Raw genomic sequence first — 20,450 nt, 5'->3', positions numbered from 1 at the left:
TAGGATGTTCTTTCTGAAATAGTGAAGCCTGTCTGGGTGGACCACTTCCGGGGCCGATTTTAATTTTGTGTTTCCACACAAACTGTCTTTGTAACCTTGTTTTTTTTTTATTATTAATTTGTCTTAAAAATTTCATTACAATTTTTGCAATAGCAATCATAAAAACACTAATTTTAATATCCTAGTAAACTATGAACAAATGATAATATTTAAATACATTGATAATTGAAGGAATTGATGAAACGTAAAACTAGCTGTTTATGTCAGATAAAATTAGTAATAGTCAAACATGAAAGAAGAATATTCATAAGTTAAGCATAAGAATAATAGACAGAAAACCAACAATCACTCATTCTACAGTAATAAATGCTTAAAAGGTAGATAGACCAATTGAGGAAATTGTAGTAATAGACATATATCAAAACAATTGAGCATCTTCATTCTTCAAACAAACTTGTTTGATGGTTTGAGTAGCGGTCAAGTGAAACAAGATAAGTGTTTAAGAACAGTATTAGATATGCTTTGAAATGCTATGAAACACATATTTAGAGAATGATACCAGTGACTTGACTCAATGAGGCAAAGAATTAAAGAAAAAAAAAATATTATGTCAGATTGCATTTTGAGAACTACAAAACAAAGCATATAATTTAATAATGAATCAAGGAATGTAAAACAACTAAACAAAAAATAGGCTAGCAAGTCAGGGATCTTTATGAACTTCAAAAGCATTAAGACGTTTTATTGTTTGTTTGATTCAAAGAGTGACTCAGTCAATCTGGGGAGGTAATTATGTTTCTCTTTAAAGAAATATCTTTAATTTATAAGAAGATCTCTGCCGTCCACTAAAGTATGAAATAACTCAATAACCATCACTAGTCTGTACTATATTATACAGTAACTTTTGTGGAAGCAAATTAACTATCAAAAGAAAAACAGTACCAAAGACAATTATTTCTTATGCTAAATTATTTATTAAAATTTTGACACATTTAACAATTTCTTTCCATTGGATCTCTGTATGGAAGTTGTAAATGTCTAAACACTTCCTCTTCACTACTGGCAGGCAAAGCTTCTCCCTGTTGATGACATAAATACAACCAGATTTAAGACTAATATTCTTTGATTTAAAGTTATTTAAATAGCTACATTAATAGAGTTTGTTTGTTTGTTTACAATTTATTGAAATTGATATAATAGAGAAAGGAGGAAGGAAGAGAAAAAAAAATTGTTCCCCTTTCAGACCATGCAGTCTATAGGGCAGATGATGTTGAGGTCATCTGTTTCTTTGGCCAACAGTTAACAAGCAGGGTGTCATGTGGCCAGCACAATGACCAACAGCCTTTACTTTCCCCAACTAAAGTCAGGTACCCATTATAGTTGGGTGGACTCAGGGGCACCCTAAAAATTGCATTTATAAGTTCAAAATCCCAGTCTTCAGAGAGATTTGACCCAGGACCTCAGGTTTGCAATCAAAGCACTTACCCACTCAGCCACCACACCCCCCCACTAAAGACTAATGACATATATAAAAAAATAAACACTAGTTCCAAAGAAAATATATAAAATTAATAATACATCTCTTGATAAACTGTATTTATTTTATTATTAAAAACTATAACAAAAAAGTTGAACTTTAAAAAAGATGAAAATCAGAATAATTTAAAACATCACATCACAAATATTCCATTTTACATAAACTGAATTCATGGAAACACCAAGAATACCCACTTTACCACACATATAAATGCATTTTTTTTACATTTCAGAGTGAACAATAAACAATCTTACCTTTTTCATGTCAAATAATCCATGACTGGTCAATCGAAGTCCCAGAACTTTCTGAGCATAGAGTCTAATGTCACGGTTAAAGTGTTTGCTGCCCGTCCAACCCACTAGAGCATAATAATACTGAGAGTAGGGGGAAACGATTAAGTCCACACGACGAGCAGTCCAGTTTCTATCACTATTAGCAAGAGAGATAACTTCTTTTTCACTTAAATCTTCATATTTAAATCTCTTGCTTTTAGGACTAGAATCTTCTAGCATTTCAGTTCTTTCCCTTTTTAATGTAAGGGACTTTTGTTTATCATCAGTCTTGAATGTATGTTTTGAGCATGGAGACATGGTATTATCTGCTGAGATGTTGACATGTTCAGAAGGCAGAACATCTTGATGCTGTATTGTTCTAGAGTAATGGGAAAGCTGTTGAGCACTTTCAGGCAATGTCTCAGAGCTATCTCTAACTGATTGAAGTTTTCGATCAGTTTGAAAACTCTTTGGAAATTTGCAAATACCTATCCATTTTTCAAAATGGTCAAAATGGCTTCGAAGACCTTTCTTGCTATCATCAGAGAGCATCTCTGAGCTGTTAGAATAAAGACAAGCAAACAAAATGTAATGTTTTTAAACATATTTTTGTTATCTAATAAATCTATCTATTCTTTAACAGAATACATAGAATATAGGTGACAAAAGCTGATGTTTTTCCTTTTCCTGTAGTGTTTTTTTTTTCTCTATTTTTTCGTTCCACAAAAAAATTTCCTGTGGTATTAGGTTTTTGGCTGCTTCAACTTAAAGTATTTGGAGGTGGATACTGAGCTATGTAGTATGACCCAAACCCAGAATAGTCTTGACCATTTAGGTCCATGCTTGACTGTTGAGAATAATTTTTCAGTGGTCTTAGGATTTTACAGGTCAGTTCAGAAGGATTAAAACATTATTGGGCTTTCTCGAAAATGTAGTAAAAATTTGATCAATAAGAAAAAAAACAAGACTAAAGCCTATGGGTCCGCAATGCAGGTAGATTGACAGATATAAATATTTTCAGCAAGAATATCAGAAGTTATGAGCTACAAGCTACAATAACCACACTTCTATTTTCCCTCATACAAAAGGCTAAAGCTTGATTGCCTACAATCAGTTACATTAACCTTACACCCAATGCACAAGATTCTGTTTGTCCAGTATCTGAATATGGCCATCATGAGTATTGCATGGTTTTCAACAGAGACTATGAGATTTATAGCAAAATTAGAGTCCTGGAGTGTGTACTACGGACGGATGAAAGGCTGATCTTCTCTCAATGGGCATGTTTATAGGTTAGTCTAGGTCTAAATTCTTATAGATAGTAAAACTGTTGAAGCAACAAAGGTTTTTGTTTTTAACTATATAGATCTAGAATTGAGAATTGAAGGTGAATTCAAGCCATTAGTATGTTTTTGCATAATTTGCTATAAGAGTATCAGCAATCAGAAATTTTCAAATTGTCATATGGTGAATACGCAATAGACAAGTAAAATAAATGAAAGTCATTAAGATAAAATTTCATTTATTTGTAATTTAATTATAAGCAGAAATATATATTACACAAATATTACAGTTTATTACTTGATTAATCACGAAAGCTTTGCCAATGTTCGGTTTCTCAAATGAAAATGCAACATGCATATTAGATATTTAAATTATAATATGATTTAATTACATTATAAAAAATACAGTTACTTAGGCTTATGAAAAAAAATATTTCTTCAGTTGGTGGAAAATAGCACAGAACAGTAAACGGTTTAAAACCACTGTCCTAAGAAGTGCCCCATTGGCTTTTACATGTGTAATCATGTGTATGTATACAAAAAGTGCATTATTAGTTGTTTTTTTAAATATTGATAAACATTTTCTGTTATTAATTAACAGTTGATGCACTAGAAGACACTGGTATAAGTGGCCCAAATAGATACATATGTTTTTACATTATTTTGAGAGTAGGCCCCCAATACAAACATAATGTATTTTGATGAAAAAATATCTTACATTATTAATTTAATAACTTTACAAGCCACTAAAGATAATAAAATTTTCAATTGCTCTTCTAGTTTTTGAGATTTAAATTTAACAGATTGACTACACAAAACTAATAGCGGCTTTTCCTCTTATGGGAATAACTAAAAAGTAATTTTAGAACAAAATTCTACCTTTTTTACCTAAATGTGTTTTGTGTAAAATATCCTTTAAGAACTAAATCACATTTATTTAATGCTCCCATGAGTTTTGATAAAATGTTAGTTTCAGCACCTTCATCTGGATGAGTCATTAGTATATCTATGTCATGACCATTGGATTTGCCTCTGAAAAACAGAATTAAAAAAAAACAAACTCAAGTAAGACATAAATAGGACTCTAGTCAGAATGTCTATACCAAAATTATTTAAAAATTAGTATTAATATAAAAACATTTTAATGCACACCTTAAGTTTATTTTATCGTAATGTGGTAAAATGTGGTAAGAAAAAAGGACAACTATTTGAGTTTTGAAGTTTTCCTACCATAAGAACTCTTAAGTCTCTTAAAGAATGTTAAGGTACCAAATAAATCAAGATATTTAATCTATTTTCATTTCCACTCAAGAGTGTCATAACTTAGTGTATAAAGACATACCACAAAAAGACACTCTTGGCTCTTTTCAGAAGTTTATGAAAAGAAACTTTTTTTAGATTAGGCCTACTTTACACATTTTTTTAAAGAGTAAACTTCCTTTGTTTGTTCCATAATGTGTGAACTGTAAAACCAGCATAGGATCTAATGCTATTGTATATATCATTAAGTTTGATTTATATCTTGAGAGACTGAATAAATAACCAACTAGTAACAGGAACAAAAACAATACTGTTATGTTCTGCTGTTGATTAATCAACAAAAGTATATGTGTGTGAAAGAAGGTTATTGGCGGCTTATAGGCCTATATATATATCTTACCTTCTAAAACCACCAGTTACAGTTACTATGCTTAATGGGGAAATCTTCTTCATTTCTGTTCTTATCAAAGTTTCAAATGCTTCAGCTTCTTGCATAGTAACTGGGGTTAACAGATCCTCATAAAATGCAAGACCTGAATAACAACTGTTTAAATTATTAAAACATGTAAACAACTGTCTAAATTATTAAAACAAGTATACAACTGTCTAAATTATTAAAACATGTAAACAGCTTAAATTAAGATCATAAAGAACTATTGCTAGCAATCATAGTGTGCATTTGTCTTGCAGAAACGGCTCTAATTAATTGTGTATCTTTTTAGGCTACATTGCTCATTAATAATTATTTTGAGATAAAAAAGATACATCTATTTCAACAATAAGAATTGCTATGTATAACTATTAGATAAGTACATAAAATGCATGTTTTTATCATGCTTCTAATGTTTTAACAGTTCTGTATAATTCCCAGTACATACTTTTCTGAAATATTTGTAATAAAAACATTTTTTTTTCTTTGGGTACATATTGATCAACAGGTGCATATGGAAAACAGTTTCATTTCAGTAATCATTAGTTTGGTCAAAACTTTATTTTTCTCAGAACACTTAACACACCAAACTGCTCAATCTTTATGAGTGCACTAAAAAACAGTTATTTTTTAAAAAGTCTTTCTCTTTTTAAAAGTTTTTAAAATCATTTTTTTTTTAAATTCCTCTTCTGCGCTTATAATTTCTTCATGGCAACTAGAAACTGGCTGGTACCTGGGTGGACATGATTCTCGTAAATGGCTCTAACGATTTTTCTAGAAGACAATTACTAGCTGATTGGCAAGGAAACTCTAGTTTGACCATTATAGTTTTTCTAAATATTATCTTTTAAAATTAAATTTGGTCTAGACAATCTTTATCATGAACAGACACATGTCAGTGGGTATCCTCACATGTAGGTTTTATTAATTAAAGAGTTTAATAAATAGACATTGAGAAACATTTTGTGCACCCTCTTCTAAGTCTTGATCTATAGGCCTATCGTTAAAATTGTATATATTCTGAGTGGATTTTATGCATTTGCTTAGGATTTTTTTTTTTTTTGTGGGCAGGGGGAATTGATGTAATTGTTAAAAATTGTTCCATTTTTTTAAATAGCTATCATTTATTAGTTATTAAGAGTTAAATAATCACTCTTACAAAAAATTGATCAGACTCTTTAAAGGAGGAATTGATATTGTCTTTATAAAAAAACTTTTGAATGTTAGGCCTACTTGTTATTTATATATAGATTTGTTAACTTCCCATTCATATATATATATATATAAGTGTCACTATACAGGATGAGAATTTGTGGTTTTTCAGACCTTTTGAGACAGAGATTAGCAAGTCTGGGGCAGTAAAAAAGAATATGAGACATGATTTCCTCTTCTTCCCCAGGGCAAGGGCACTGTGGGTCAAAGTGTGGCCATAATTGTTCAAAATATGAACCAATGGAACAGTGGCCTGTCCTGCACTGTGCTATAATAGCTATCTAAGGCCTGGGAAGCCTCCACCAGGGGAAGCACCTAATGTGCTCCCAGACTCCGCAGGCTTTTTTCGGAACTTGTCCAAATGATCAAACCACTTTTCCATATCTATTTTTTGTTTCATTAGCTTCAATCGAAATATTATAATAGTATGTTATGATAGAATTCTATTGAGATTTCATTTTTGGAAGACATTTTACCCCATGAGATTCTCCAATCTTTGTTAATGGAACCTGCCAGTCTAACATCAGCTATTGACTGCCAACCTTTGTCTATCCAAGATTTAGCAATGGCTGGTCCCACTCCAAAGACATTTGTAAATAGCTGAGAACAAAAATTATTTAAAATTAGTAAAATTAGTAAAAAATTGGTTTCTGATCTCCAAAGAAATGAAATAGTTTTTATATAGTTTTATAGTTAACATTCTGTAATGACTTTGTGAGGATACAGGTACAAAATCAGGGATAAGCATGTTTTAAATCACTTCAGGTTTCATTGTGATGTTTGTTTGTAACATACGTCTAGAGGGTTTTGTTTGTTGCAATCAATCTTACTGTGAGTGCCAAGATTTGGAATAATATTTTAAACATTCACATTTTCTTAATAAACTTAGAAGTGATCTGTTGCTTTGAGACTAACATTTGCATACATCTAAAAGTTTACTAGGAATTTTCTTTAATATGAATTTACATATAACAAGGTTACAAAAGACAGTTTGTGTGGAAACACAAACTCAAAATCGGCCCCCGAAGTGGTCCACCCAGGCAGGCTTCAATATTTTCAGAAAGAACATCCGAATGAAATTATATCAAAGACAAATGAGAGATAAGAATGGAGAAAGAAAGTTGACCGATCTTGTGTAGTCCCCCAACGGTCCCGCAGATCAAAGGATAGATGAAAGTGAATGTAAAGTTTGATGTGAACCTGGCCTAACTAGTTCCCCTTTCAGACCTTGTGGTCTATAGGGCAGATGATGTAAAGTTCATCTGTTTTTGTGGCCTACAGTTAACGAGGGTGTGATGTAGCCAGTACAACGACCAACCGCCGTTACTCTTCCCCAACTAATGTCAGGTACCCATTAGAGCTGAGTGGACTAAGAGGCGCCCAAAGATTCCAAAGTTGAAAATCCCAGTCTTCACCAGGATTCGAACCCGGGACCCCGGTTCGGAAGCCAAGCGCTTTACCGCTCAGCCACAGCGCCTCCCCTGGCCTAACTGATGTCTTATAATTGATCTAATTGTTTTGAAAAGGCTCAATCTCTTATTCGAATCCTCAAAAAAAAAAACAAAAAAAATTCCGCAATAAAAAAAGTTCACAAAAATGAAGTTTACAAGATTACTATTCTTTTTAAATTAGGTCTAACTTGTAATGCATACTAATTAGCTTTTTCACATAAAAAAAACTGCTTGCATAACTGATTTTAAAAATTAGATTTTTCGCTTTCAGAAAAAAAAAAGGAGCCGTTGCATCAGAACTTTGAATGGTCTAAAATATTGTGATGTCCGATTTTCAATATCTTTTCTAGTTTACGAGATCTAAATGGGACGGACGGGCAGACGGACAGACATTTCGCACAAAACTAATAGCGTCTTTTCCCCTTTCGCGGGCCGCTAAAAAACAAACAAACCTTCATTTTATGAAACCATTCTGAATTTCGTATCTCTTCAACTTCAGGGCTTGAACCATAATCCAAAATATCCTAGGGAATTAAAAGAATTGAAAACTAGTTCAAAGTAAGCAACAGACTTACTATTGAGCCATTATGGCAATCAACGCCAATTTTCTTTTTATATATGTAGCTTTTGTATTTATGAGAAAAAAAGCTTTATTATCCAAGTGACTCGTCTGTTAACTAAAGTCTATTCTATAAGTGAATAGATTTCATACAAAAAGATTATGACAGTTAAATTACTTACAACTATAACCTTTCTAGCATGTTCATGTGTCATTTGAATACTTACAACTAAAACCTTTATAGTATGTCATTTGAAATACTTAGAGCTAAAACCTTAATAGCATGTCATTTGAAATACTAAGAGCTAAAACCTGTCTAACATTCTACTCTCTAGGCCTATGTGAATAGATATCCTACAAAAAGATGAAAGTTGAATTACTTACAACTATAACCTTTCTAGCATGTTCATATGTCATTGAAATTACTTGCAGCTATAATCTTTCTAAAATGTCATCTGACATACTTAGAGCTAAAACTTTTCTAACATCCTCACATGTCATTTGAAATACTTACAGCTAAAACTTTTCTAACATGTTCACCAATGTCCTTATAACCAATCAGCTGCTGTACATCAGTCAATGCAAATGGAAGAGATTTCAAAACACAAGAAGCCCTGCGAAATGCTAGAGCTCTGGAATAATCACTAGCTTCATTGCGTAATTCAGCATGATTTTGTAGTAACTCAAGTGCTTCCTTTAAAAACAAAACTTAAAATTATTTTTCAATTGCATTTTAGTTTTTTAAGTCTTTATAAATAAATCCCATGACCAAATACAAAAATGGAAAACAAGCTATAATTTAAACATTTCAAAAGGAAAATATTAAAAAATATTTTTTATTGATTATATATGTAAATGAGATGAATGCCTGGGCATCAGCTATGGTTGGAACGATGTCGCCCACACAGTAGTTTCCCCCTCTCCATGCAGCTGATGTATCCAAAGGAACAGCAAGTGCAGATACAGTTTGAGGTCAGGGCATCGCAGGGTGTAGCACTGTGTGATGTAAAATGCCTAATGACCCCTGGCTCCTGAATTTTCCTCAGGGTTTACTCCTAAAGCCTTTTCAATGATTGGGTATAGCTGCAAGTCAGCAGACGTTTGAATTCAGAGTTTTCCTTCTCTAAGGTGGGTAGCCAGCCATGGCTAATGAGCCCCTCCTGACCAAAGCTTTCTGGTTTAGGCACCAGTTTTTACTGATTATGTTAAACAAATTAAAAAAAAATAAACATATAAATAATAAGGCTTGTCTTCGAGTCCAAAGATTAGTAAGGAGTGCAGTATATATATATATATATATATATATATATATATATATATATATATATATATATATATATATATATATATATATATATATATATATATATATATATATATATATATATATATATTTATATATATATATATATATAATCAAAAGAAATGTTTATATATATAATCAAAAGAAATGTTTTAATGACCTTATAATAATAAATATTTAATAGTAATACTGATATATAAAATAAAAATACAGCTGAAAGTATTAACAAAACCTACTGTAAATTTTTCATTACAATGTGTTAACGTGGCACCTCGTTTACAAGCCCAATCTGAGACTTCTGTAACATTACTTGTATCCACATGATCAGCATCCTTTTTTTCAACCTATAAGAACAAAGTAGCACATTTTTATTTCAGAGAAAAAAATCTAAGATATTATTTTTCTATCATTATGAAAAGCACAATTTCTAATTTTAATTGCATAAATATATGGCTGCCTGGTTGTGCTATATGCACACTAGGCTTTTGTTCTGTTTAATCAATGGTCCAGGGTTCATGCCCTGTCTGCAGCCATCCCCCATCATCCTGCGGGTGGTTTGGACTAGCAAGTAGATTATAATATCTTCAACTCCGAAGGAATATCCTAAACATGTAAAACATTTTTACAATTTCTGCTACTTTATGAAGTACATACAATATTGATATACATGTCATTAAAGAGTTATTTAAGATAGGATAATTTTATTGTTATACTTTTTTAATTCTATGACATTCCAGCACAGGCAAAACTTTTGAATTTTTTAAACATTCCACAAGCCAGGAGGTGGATACAATCAAAGCATTTTTCGGAACTTCTGCTTTATTTACATCCAAAAACTTCATTGCTTGTTCATAGCTCAGACACTCAGTAACTATGTGTGTGACCTTTGAACTATGAAAATAAGAAAAAAGAGAATGTAAATATTTAGTGTTATTGTATGAACAAAAATTTGAAACAAGATACATTTTAAAAAATAGGACAATGAAGATTTTGAAGAATATTAACTATAGCATTGTTTATATTATTTAAAAAAGGATTTAAAAAGAAAAATGTGGCATCATTTAACTATACAATATTGTTTCCAACCATTAAAGTAGTTTGTTTCTCATACTTGTAGTTTGTTTTGATTATATATATATAATCCTATGCCGAACTGGGAGTCGAACACTTAGTGAGGTTGTGACTGAGCGTCGCATGAGGTTTGCGGGACATGTTCTACGTCAAAATGAATTACGCACACCAAGAGTTGCGATAACATGGAAGCCAAAACGAGGAAAGCGCAAACAGGGACGTCCTCGTATTACCTGGCGACACACCTTCATGGAGGACCTCAGAACAGTGGACACCAGGTGGGAGGAGGCTTCAGACATTGCCAGTGACAGATCATTATGGAGACAGCTTGCTGCCCAATGCGCCGAACGGCGCGGGAGGACCTAACTGATCACTTACAACGGCCAGGTATGAAGTTTCAATCCCAGAATGCAACCAGTGGTTCAAACCTCCTCACATCACAGCAGGATCAGTTGAAACAGTTGAAGCTACAGCAACTCCAGATGGAACAGGAAGCTCTGAAGAAGAGACAAGATGAGATAGCAAGACAGGAAATGGCTTTGAGAGCCCAGGTAGGTGAGTCTGTCTTGGGTACACCAGGAGATATTACATCTCTCTCACAATCAAGTGAACTGACCACTGACCCCTTCTTCGGACAAACTGGTACTTCTGATCATCATTCTAGGCAAGAGAGTGCAGATAGTGGATTGGGTGGAATGGGCACAAGTTACAGTCTCCCACGGACGCCAGATATATATATATAAAAGCCATATATATATATATATATATATATAACAGAAATAATTTGAAACACTTTACTTACTCTAACTCATTTAAAAATATGATTTTTTTATTGAGCATTGATTGTTTCATATCCATAAGCCTCTTCTTTTGAAATTTATGAGGTAAAATATATAACACTGCTGGTTTTGCAAATTCATTATCCTTGTCATCTCTGTATTCAGCTGTCATTTCACTTTACAGGTAATCTACAATACATTTACAATTTGCTTAAGAGAAGCCTGGATGTAATAAAAATAATGAATTTCTTATATAACACACTCAATTTTATAACATGACATTGATTCTTCGTGTTTTGAGCCTTAGTTTCTTTAAATTTCCTAAATTGGTTTTCTCTCTGTTTGCAAAGTTTCTTTATTGAAATTTCAGAAGTCATCAACTGGTTGGTTAATGTCTTTTTCTGAGAAGAATGTTTGTTGAAAGTTTAATGCAGCATGGTGTAGTTGTGTTAGGTTGCATTTGTTCCAGAGTAAGATTTTCCCTTTGGGTTTTATATTGGTTATATATAAATATGTACTGCATTTATCTGACTGTATTTTAAAGATATCATGGTCAAATAGTCCAGGGATAATATCATAGTCCAGGGATAATCTTATCTTATATGATACAGACATTACTTCAAAAAAGATGATTTCTTCCTACACGTCATGCATGTAGTCATGCATATTAACCAATGACTTAAATTCTGCCAAGTCACTGGTTTTCCTGGCTAGCTCAGGCAACCCATTCCATGCTCTAATAGCGCTAGGGAAGAAAAAGCATTTGTACAAATTTGTCTTTGCATATGGAACGAGGAATGTGCCTTTATCTTTGTGTCTTTCTGAGTATTTTATTAAATTTTGTTTTTGTATTTGAAGATTATGGTTCAGTGTTTTATGTATAATTTCTACTTTACTTTTCAGTCTTCTGTCCTGAAGGCTTTCTAAATTTAGTGATTTTACTAAAGGTGTTACTCTAGTCAAATGTGAATATTCGTTTGTTATGAATCTCACTGCTCTATTTTGTGTCTGTTCCAGTCTCTTAATGTTTTCTTGAGTTGAGGGGTCCAAAACAGAGGATGCTTATTTTATTATTGGCCTAACCAAGGTTAAATAACATTTTAGTTTTATGTTTTTATTTGATTTATAGAAATTTATTTTAATAAACCCTAATGTTTGTTTGATTTTTTGATAGTTTCATCAAGATGGGGATAATGTCATAGTCTGCCACTAATCAAGGTCTGTTGGTTAAGAAATAATAATAATAATAATAATAATAATAATAATAATAATAATAATAATAATAATAATCTTTATTATCCGTAAGGATCTGATATCAAAATTAAATATCAATATTACACTACAGTGGATCCCTGGACACATTGGCATCATGGGAAATGAAAAGGCAGATAAGCTATCAAAGGCAGGTTCATCTATGGAACAACCAGATAGACCTGTTAACTACCTCACCCTAAGGTCAATGTTAGTCAACAATCACAAAGAGGAGTGGCTCAACCAATGGGCATCAGGAAACACAGGCAGAGCCATGTACAGAGAAATGACTACGCCTAACAAACTGGACAGTATTAACTTCCTCTCCCGCAAAGAACAATCTACAATCTTCCAACTAAGAACAGGACACACACCACTATTAAATTACCACCTGAACAAAATAAACTCCAAACAACTACCCCTTTGCAGACATTGCGCCCACCCCTTTGAAACCGTAAACCATATCCTCTTTGAATGCCCCTCCCTAATCCACCTTAGGCAGACCCTACTTCCACTACAGCCCAACATAACCAACACCCTGTACGGCAGTGCTGAACAAATGAAGAAAAGAGCACACTTTTTTTCCTTGGCACAGTCTGCAAAAGAGCTCACAGCTCAGCAGCAATAAAGCTGGCTAGAAGAAGAAGAAGAAGAAGAAGAAAAAGATCTAATGTGTTGTTAATCTATTTGGTCTAATCTAGACACATTAGGGAGTTCAGTGCTGTGTGCATGCCGCTCTAGTGTGCAGAGCTTAGTAGGCCCCATATCATTAATGAATTCCATTATCCATCGTACAATTACAAAAAGGCCTACATATAGGCCTACATGTTTTTGACATTGATGCATGAATTAGATCTAATTGTATTTTTTTTCTACATTATCACACTGGACTGCATTTAGTCATCTTGATGTTCCTGCTTGCTGCCCTGTGCCTGTGGGAGGTTTGGTTTAAGACGTAGAAAACAAATCTTCAACTCTGAAGGAACACCCAAAACTTACAAAACATGTAAAATATTTTACAAACTTTAGATATGAAGAAAGGAAGGTATTGATGCTCATTTAAGGCATGTAATTCGAGTCCAAGATTATATGGTAATGCTAGTGCCAATGTTGACAAACACTAATAACAGCTCTCCTCTGGTCTACAACTCTGTAGGCCTATAGTAGATAGATCTAGAATCTAGGACTTAGTAGGCCTATATATATAGTAGGACTAGATAATGAGTAGATAGATGGTTGACTTTAATTCTCCAAGAATATTATAATTAAATTGTGACATTCTCTGTGGGTATCATTTCTCTCTCCTGAAGTCTCACGTTTTTAAGGAAAGGGGCATATTTGAAGTTTTCCTCCATAAAGTGGTAGATCTAGATCTATATTCTATAGATCTAGAATTTAGTAGAATGATGAATGTTACTGTCTATGAGGACTATGGACTATAATTAATAGTTAATATAGATCTCGTCTAGATCTAGATCTATATTAGTATATTAATTATTATATTTATTATATAATTTATAGAGTCTAGACTAGATTCTAGATGTCTAGATCTATATAAAAAAAATAATAATGAACATCTTGAGCTTTAGACTTTAGAATTAGACTAGATTTCTAGATCTTAGATCTAGAATGAATTATTATATAGTATTAATATAGACTGTATATATTATTAACCGTTATTAGCATTAGATTTACTAGATCTAGATCTAATCATCTATATTACAAGCTTGAAACTTTGAATAATCCGTAGCGGCACTAGATCTAGACTCTATACTCTATACTCTATAATGAGTCTATATGGTACCCAAACTAAAACGGCGATACAAATTATACTTGAAAACGAAACCACGTTATGAAGTAAACTGGATCTACTTCCGGTAACTTCATTAATATCTCACCCAGGTTACTAGACTCTTGGATTCTTGAGATCTTTTAGATCTAGATTACATAGATACTGTGATAGATCTAAATCTAATACCATGGATTCAGACGAAGAGGAAACCCTGCAGTTTCATGAAATGGGCATAGACGATCGAATTTTAGAGGTAAATTAGACATTAGTCTAGCTAGACCTAGCGGCCTAGGCCTAGGGTAGGTACTTTGATAACTTAAAAAATTAAACTTTGACAAAAAATTCAAAATAAATATATAGATCTAATTTATATAATATATAGTATATAGCGATGAACAGAAGCTATTTAGACCTAGATCTAGTTATGTAGAGCTTGCTGAGAGGGTTACCTACAATGATACCACATTTATCTTTCTATGTTATACAGGAGCAAAATTATGCCGTTTTATGTGTAGAAAAATGGACTATAGTCACTAGTGAGTCTAGTGGAGTATAGATCTAGCATCTAGAAAATAAAGAAAATGTCCAAAAAGCTGTGATCGAAAAAATGAATTTTCGTCTTTATCTCATCATAACTTTATAACCATAATAGATAAAAGCTTGAAATTTAGAACACAGCTACCCCATTGTATGATTTTTAATTTGAATGTTTCATCTCACATGCAGCTAACATTCACAGTATCACAGCTAATCCAATTGTTTGAAAATTGACTTCGATTCTTTTTCGGTAAAACTTTATTTCGAACTCTATTTTATCTCTAAGATGATATATCTTCTCTTCGCAAAGATAGTTTTACTTTAACACATGGACATACTAATTATAGTCCATTCATTTCATATTTTGATCAAATTAACATGATTCAAATTGGATTTTCTAAAGCATTTTTCATACATTCATTTGCTAGAGCTGTGAAGCCGTATTCTAATAGTTTCATTCATTCACGTAATCTAATAGAAAAGGTCACGCATGCGCAGACCGAAATGTTGCAAAACTCTATTTTCCTACGTCTAAAACACTATTTCAGCTCTAAGTTGATAGAACTTCTCTTCTCAAAGATACTTATATTATTAAACACATTAACATACTAATTATAGTTCATTCATTTCATATTTTAATCAAATTAGCATTCAATTTTGTTTTTCTAAAGCATTTTTACATAGATCTACATTCTTTCGCCAATGTTTTCATAAAAAATTGAATTAAGGTCAATTAGCTATATTTAGCTCCATTCATATTATTTTTAAAAATCATGAATTCATGCATTCACTTTACTTAATAACATCATTATTTTCTTTAATCGTTTCTAATGCAGTAAATCAGTAACTATATTAGGAATACGCAAGTTAAGACCCGCGGTCAGCGGGTAATATCTGTCTAGTGTGTAATAGAATGAAAGAGGATGAAAAATTTTTTCCAACAACGCCAAATTTATGATGCTAACACTATCATTATTGGTTCAAAAGTTATTGTGATTTTAAGTGGGTCCGAAGCATCCTGACATCCTATGGACATGGACTTTATATTAATAGAGAAATAAATAAAAAAGTGAAGCACATTTTTTTTTTATGTGAATATTTCAAAAACTAGTCTATTGTGAATACATATATATATATACAAAAGTATATAGATGTAGATCTATATATATATCAAATTGTACAGTTTCAAAGGAGGAATTTTAATTTATAAGTGGCAAGTCAAAATGAAATTAAAATTTTAAAATAATTCATTTAGTTAATTACGAAAAACAAAAATTTTTCAAATTTTCTATAAGTAGAGTCTATAAATGCTTCTGGTTGTTAAGTTTTCAACACAATAAGCTTTTAAATTGATCTAGATAGAATCTATCTTGTTACAGAACAATAGTGTAGATTACAAAAAGAATTTTCAGATTTAAGATTTAGATCTATTTAAGTATATTTATTTTAAAGAATATTTTAGATACCTAGATTTACAGATTTTAGCTTCTTGTGTCTCAACATCGACTGACCAGGTCATCCCAGCCTTAGTGAAATTTTAGTACATGGAAAAGTGTGCTAAGTTTTAAAGGGTCGTTGACTCGTTTAATCCTAATAAATTTGGTATCAAAGGAATGAATTTTCTAAGTAGTAAGTGTATAGTTAAAACATTTATTTGTACAGAGACCTATATTTTTTCCCTTGTTATTTGAACCTTTCTAATCTGATTAAAATATTTTGGACATAGTAAGAGAAAAAAATTACTTTTTTTTCCACTAGGCGTTAGAGAAACCTCTTATCTTTAGCTATGGCCAAATTTTGATTCACGGTGCCCCCGCTGCGGGGAAGAAGAAGAAACCGTGCCTCATATTCTGTTTGACTGCCCCAGACTTGCTGATCTCCGTCTCAACAGGTCTGGGAAACCCAAAATTCTCGACCTGTATGGCGACATTTATGCACTACGCAAGACAGCAGGGTTTCTGTCCAGGGCTTTTGCAAGAGAGGATTTGAGCCTCTCAAGCCCTCACTCTAATGGAGTTTGATGATGATGATGATGATCTTTAGAATAAACTCAAGAAAATGTCATAAAAACAATATAAAGCAATTTCTTTTCTTAGGACATGCTTAATTTCAGTTTTGTAAAACAGGAAATTTATTGTTTTGATGTCAAATGTGTTTTTAGATCCAAAATGGCCGCCTGTGAGAGTACCTAGTCCATAGTCCATATATGGCATATATGATGTCAGGAAGCTTCGGACAATAACTTTTGAACCATAAAACATAAATTTATCTATAACTAAATAGATCTAGATCAATTTAAAAGCTTAAATTGTGGTGAAAACTTGACAATCGGGAGCATTTTTCTTTTTGTAGACTCTGGAGAAAATTAGAAAAATTTTAGTTTTTCGTAATTTTCTAATAATATTTTAAAATATAAATTTTATTTTCATTTGCCACTTATAAATTTAAATTCCTCCTTTTAAACTGTTCAATATATACAGGGTTCGTAGCGCTCCTAAAATCTCCTAAAAAATGAAAAGTCTCCTAAAATTCTCCTAAAAACTGCCGAAAGTCTCCTAAAATTTTGTCCACTCTCCTAAAATTTTTACCCAATATTTTTTTTTTAATATAATTTTGCTTATTTCTTGCTAAAAATGTGAGGGGAAAAACAACAGCGTATCTAGGCATTCTGATCGCATGACCTTACGGGCTGGCTGTGTTAATGAGCTGACCAGAGACGTGTTTACACCGCCTTTCACCCACTTGTGAAGCGCGACCTCGTGATTGAAGATGGCCTTGGCTCAAGCAAGCATTTCACCTGGCAGTATTTTTCTGAAGTCATTTATTGTTACCACTAAAGACGCGCTAGATGTAGTCTGTAGTGACTATTGCCTATAATTAGAGCAATTACAAGACTAATTTGTAGGCTACACTCCTCCGGGCCCTCCCTCACCTAAAATCTTCTTGTTGTAAGTGTAAGACTAAGAGTGACTTCGCGTGGAAAGTCCATAAATCTTCTAGATCTAGCTAGTATCTAGTAACTGTAATAGTATCTAGATTTAGATTTAGATCTAATTTAGATCTAGTGAAAATAATTCGCACCTAACCTGAAAACTCCGTGAATTTTTGTCAATTTAATGATCTCGATACATCTAATGTCTAGATTACTCTAGAAATACGCTAGATTCTAGATTTATGCTAAATCACTTTGAGTCTAGTGAAGATAATTAGCACAAAGAAGTGAAAAGCCCACAAATTTAGACTCTAGATCTACGGTATATCCAGTGAAGATAATTCGCATACTGCCGCGAAAAGTCTGCAAATTTTAGTAACTTATATCTAGACTTTAGATCTACGGTATATTCAGTGAAGATAATTCGCACACAGCCGCGAAAAGTCCGTGAATTTTAGTGACTTATGTCTAGACCAGTGATTCCCAAAGGGGTCTATATAGACCCCCAGGGGTCTACGAAGACTTCCAAGGGGTCTACGAAAGATGAAAAATAAATTGGGGGTCTATGAGATGTCCACGGGTTCTACGATAATAAATTTCATTTCATCAGGTGGCGACTTTAATTTTCACATCCCATTAATGTAATTATTTCCTAAACTAATCCATGATTTGTACCTTAGTTAATCCTTTAAATATGTATCATGCTATTCAAACGAAAAATTGTTGCATTTAATTTCAATACTTATTTCAATTTCAACTAATGTTTAACATAAAGAAAGACGGTACAGAGTTGATTATTTAAAATTGGGATCCATTCTTTCCTTGTCAAATAAGCGGTTTTATGACAATATGAATTACGCTGGAGGATCATTTGAGACAATGCCACCCTGACAAAATAGATAAAGGTTTGTAAAACTTTCGAACACTCAAAGATAAAGTTCAGAATAGACCCACAAAATACCTCTTCGACATCATATAGAGAAGTTGATGGTTTAATTGTGTCTTACAACATCTCTTAACGAAAAGGAAAAACTGGAAAACACTACAGGTAAAACATTGATTTTATCAGGCGTTGTAGTTGTAAAAACTGTTTTACACAAACCTACATCAGATATTATGAAAACTATTTCTTGTAGCAGCAATACAGTTCAATGGCACATCGGTGGCATGAGTTATAAAATTAAAAGCTTCTTGTGTAATGCATTGCAAACGACATACATACAGTGTTTTCGATCAGCGGTATCACAGGCTCTGATAGAATGTAATGCTGTGTGATTTAAACTTCCTAAGGGTCGCCGGCTCCTTATTTTTAACAGGGTTGACCCACAAAACTTCCAGTGTTTGGGTATAGCTGCACGCAGCAGAGGCTTGAATTCAGTTATCCTTCTGCTAGGTGGGCAGCAAGTCAAGGCTAATGAGCCCTTCCTGCTCAAAGTTACTGGCTTAGGTGCCAGTTACTCACCGTCGCCCCTTCTCCTGTTAGTGAAAACAGTTCTGCGGATTTAATATTTGAGCCACACGTGAAAGATCAAGAAATACACGAGAAACTGCGCTTGCCAAAACTTTTACAATGATACATAAGGCAAATTTATAATTACTTGATTAATTAATATTTAATGTTTGATGATTATATCATAGAACAACAAATTCCTATATGATACATAATATCCATAGCAATGGATAATAGACGTGCAAAAAAAGGCAACATTTCCAGTGTGTTCGGTAATTTCAGTAATAAATATTAATTGTTATTTTAATTGGTTTAAATTTGAATTTTATGAATACAAAAAGATCTGTCACTTTAAATGTAGCTTTAAATTACTTTTTCATTCTTACACTCACTACAGTTAGAAATTAGTTTAAAAAAATGAAGTTGATGAATTTGCAAAAATGCAATATACCGGGTAAGTCAAGCAGGGGGTCTACCAAAAACCAGAAAACATGGCAAGGGGTCTTTGAGATATAAAAGTTTGGGAACCACTGGTCTAGACTCTAGATTTACTCTAAATCACTAGAATCTAGTGAAGATAATTCTCACACAGCTGTGAAATGTCCGCAAAATTTAGTGACTTAGAGTTAAAGTCCACGAATTTTAGCGAATTAGCTTTATAGTCTAGATCTTCTGTAAATTTAGTGAAGATAATATTCACACAGCAGTGAAAAGTCCGCGAATTTTTGTGACTTTGATCAAGACTCTAGATTTACGCTAAATCACTAGAATATATATAGTGAAGATATTTCTCTCACATCCCTGAAAAGTCCGCGAATTTTAGTGACTTACATCAATAGTCTAGATCTACTGTAAATTCAGTGAAGATAATTCTCTCACAGCCGTGAAAAGTCCGCGAATTTTAGCGACTTAGATCAAGAGTCTAGATCTACTGTAGATTTAACGAAAATATTTCTCATACAGCTGTGAAAAGTCCGTAAAAATTATTTCACTCGTAAAAAGCCAGGGAAACTATATGGTTGAAAATGATTCTGCTAGGGAAAAAAACGCGAATAGGTCTAAATCCCCCCCCACCCCCCCCCCCCCCAATCCAAAAGCCATTTTTTAGTAAGCAAATGTCAACTTAACATTCAAATAGGCCAATATTGCCCCATATATTACTGGCTCTGTTTATGAAAAGGATTTATGTTAACTAATAGAAGAATAAAACATTACCTCAAATGCACACCATGACTCTAGTATCTATAAGATACACATAGGAACTAAAAATGTACATTTCCATCGCAGAGAATATACATCATGAATAAGGCATCTCTAAGAATGTTTCTTAT

General features: G+C 32.7%; 2 protein-coding genes across 8 annotated transcripts in view; one reads left to right on the top strand and one right to left on the bottom strand.

Annotated features, from left to right (window-relative positions):
* Window positions 1-240: 240 nt before the first annotated feature.
* LOC106060785 (DNA-directed DNA/RNA polymerase mu-like) lies at window positions 241-14,222 on the bottom strand. Of its 7 annotated transcripts, none has more exons than XM_056030157.1 (11): window positions 14,132-14,222; window positions 11,181-11,346; window positions 10,021-10,198; window positions 9,544-9,651; window positions 8,519-8,698; window positions 7,898-7,969; window positions 6,471-6,594; window positions 4,753-4,885; window positions 3,981-4,124; window positions 1,792-2,368; window positions 241-1,079 (listed from the first exon to the last, which is right to left on the bottom strand). In XM_056030157.1, the coding sequence occupies exons 2-11, from the start codon at window positions 11,327-11,329 to the stop codon at window positions 993-995; spliced, it is 1,752 nt and encodes a 583-aa protein (XP_055886132.1). In that variant the 5' UTR covers window positions 11,330-11,346; window positions 14,132-14,222; the 3' UTR covers window positions 241-992. The 7 variants fall into 7 exon arrangements, with proteins under 7 accessions (XP_055886132.1, XP_055886123.1, XP_055886137.1 ...); XM_056030148.1 differs by having other exon boundaries at window positions 14,083-14,210; XM_056030162.1 differs by having other exon boundaries at window positions 11,181-11,379; window positions 14,132-14,199.
* A 51-nt stretch (window positions 14,223-14,273) lies between these two features.
* The window catches only part of LOC106068062 (probable ATP-dependent RNA helicase DDX56), a 17,865-nt gene continuing 11,688 nt past the window's right edge, over window positions 14,274-20,450 (top strand). Inside the window, exon 1 of the mRNA XM_056030196.1 lies at window positions 14,274-14,453. Coding sequence (XP_055886171.1) covers window positions 14,388-14,453 — 66 coding nt within the window. The 5' untranslated portion in view covers window positions 14,274-14,387. The remainder of the gene's footprint in view (window positions 14,454-20,450) is intronic.

Source organism: Biomphalaria glabrata, chromosome 1, assembly GCF_947242115.1.
Source record: "Biomphalaria glabrata chromosome 1, xgBioGlab47.1, whole genome shotgun sequence".
NCBI lineage: Eukaryota > Metazoa > Mollusca > Gastropoda > Planorbidae > Biomphalaria > Biomphalaria glabrata.
Note: the sequence above shows the minus strand (reverse complement) of the source record. Positions and strands in the feature narration are given on the sequence as shown.

Excerpts from the sequence above, each read along its gene's own strand:
- LOC106060785 (XM_056030157.1), bottom strand. The coding sequence starts at position 11,329 with ATGACAGCTGAATACAGAGATGACAAGGATAATGAATTTGCAAAACCA. Across the intron at positions 4,886-6,470 it reads AGATTGGAGAATCTCATGGG|GTCTTGCATTTTATGAGGAT; the intron begins GTAAAATGTCTT and ends GTTGTTATTCAG. Across the intron at positions 4,125-4,752 it reads GTAACTGGTGGTTTTAGAAG|AGGCAAATCCAATGGTCATG; the intron begins GTAAGATATATA and ends TCTGTTTTTCAG.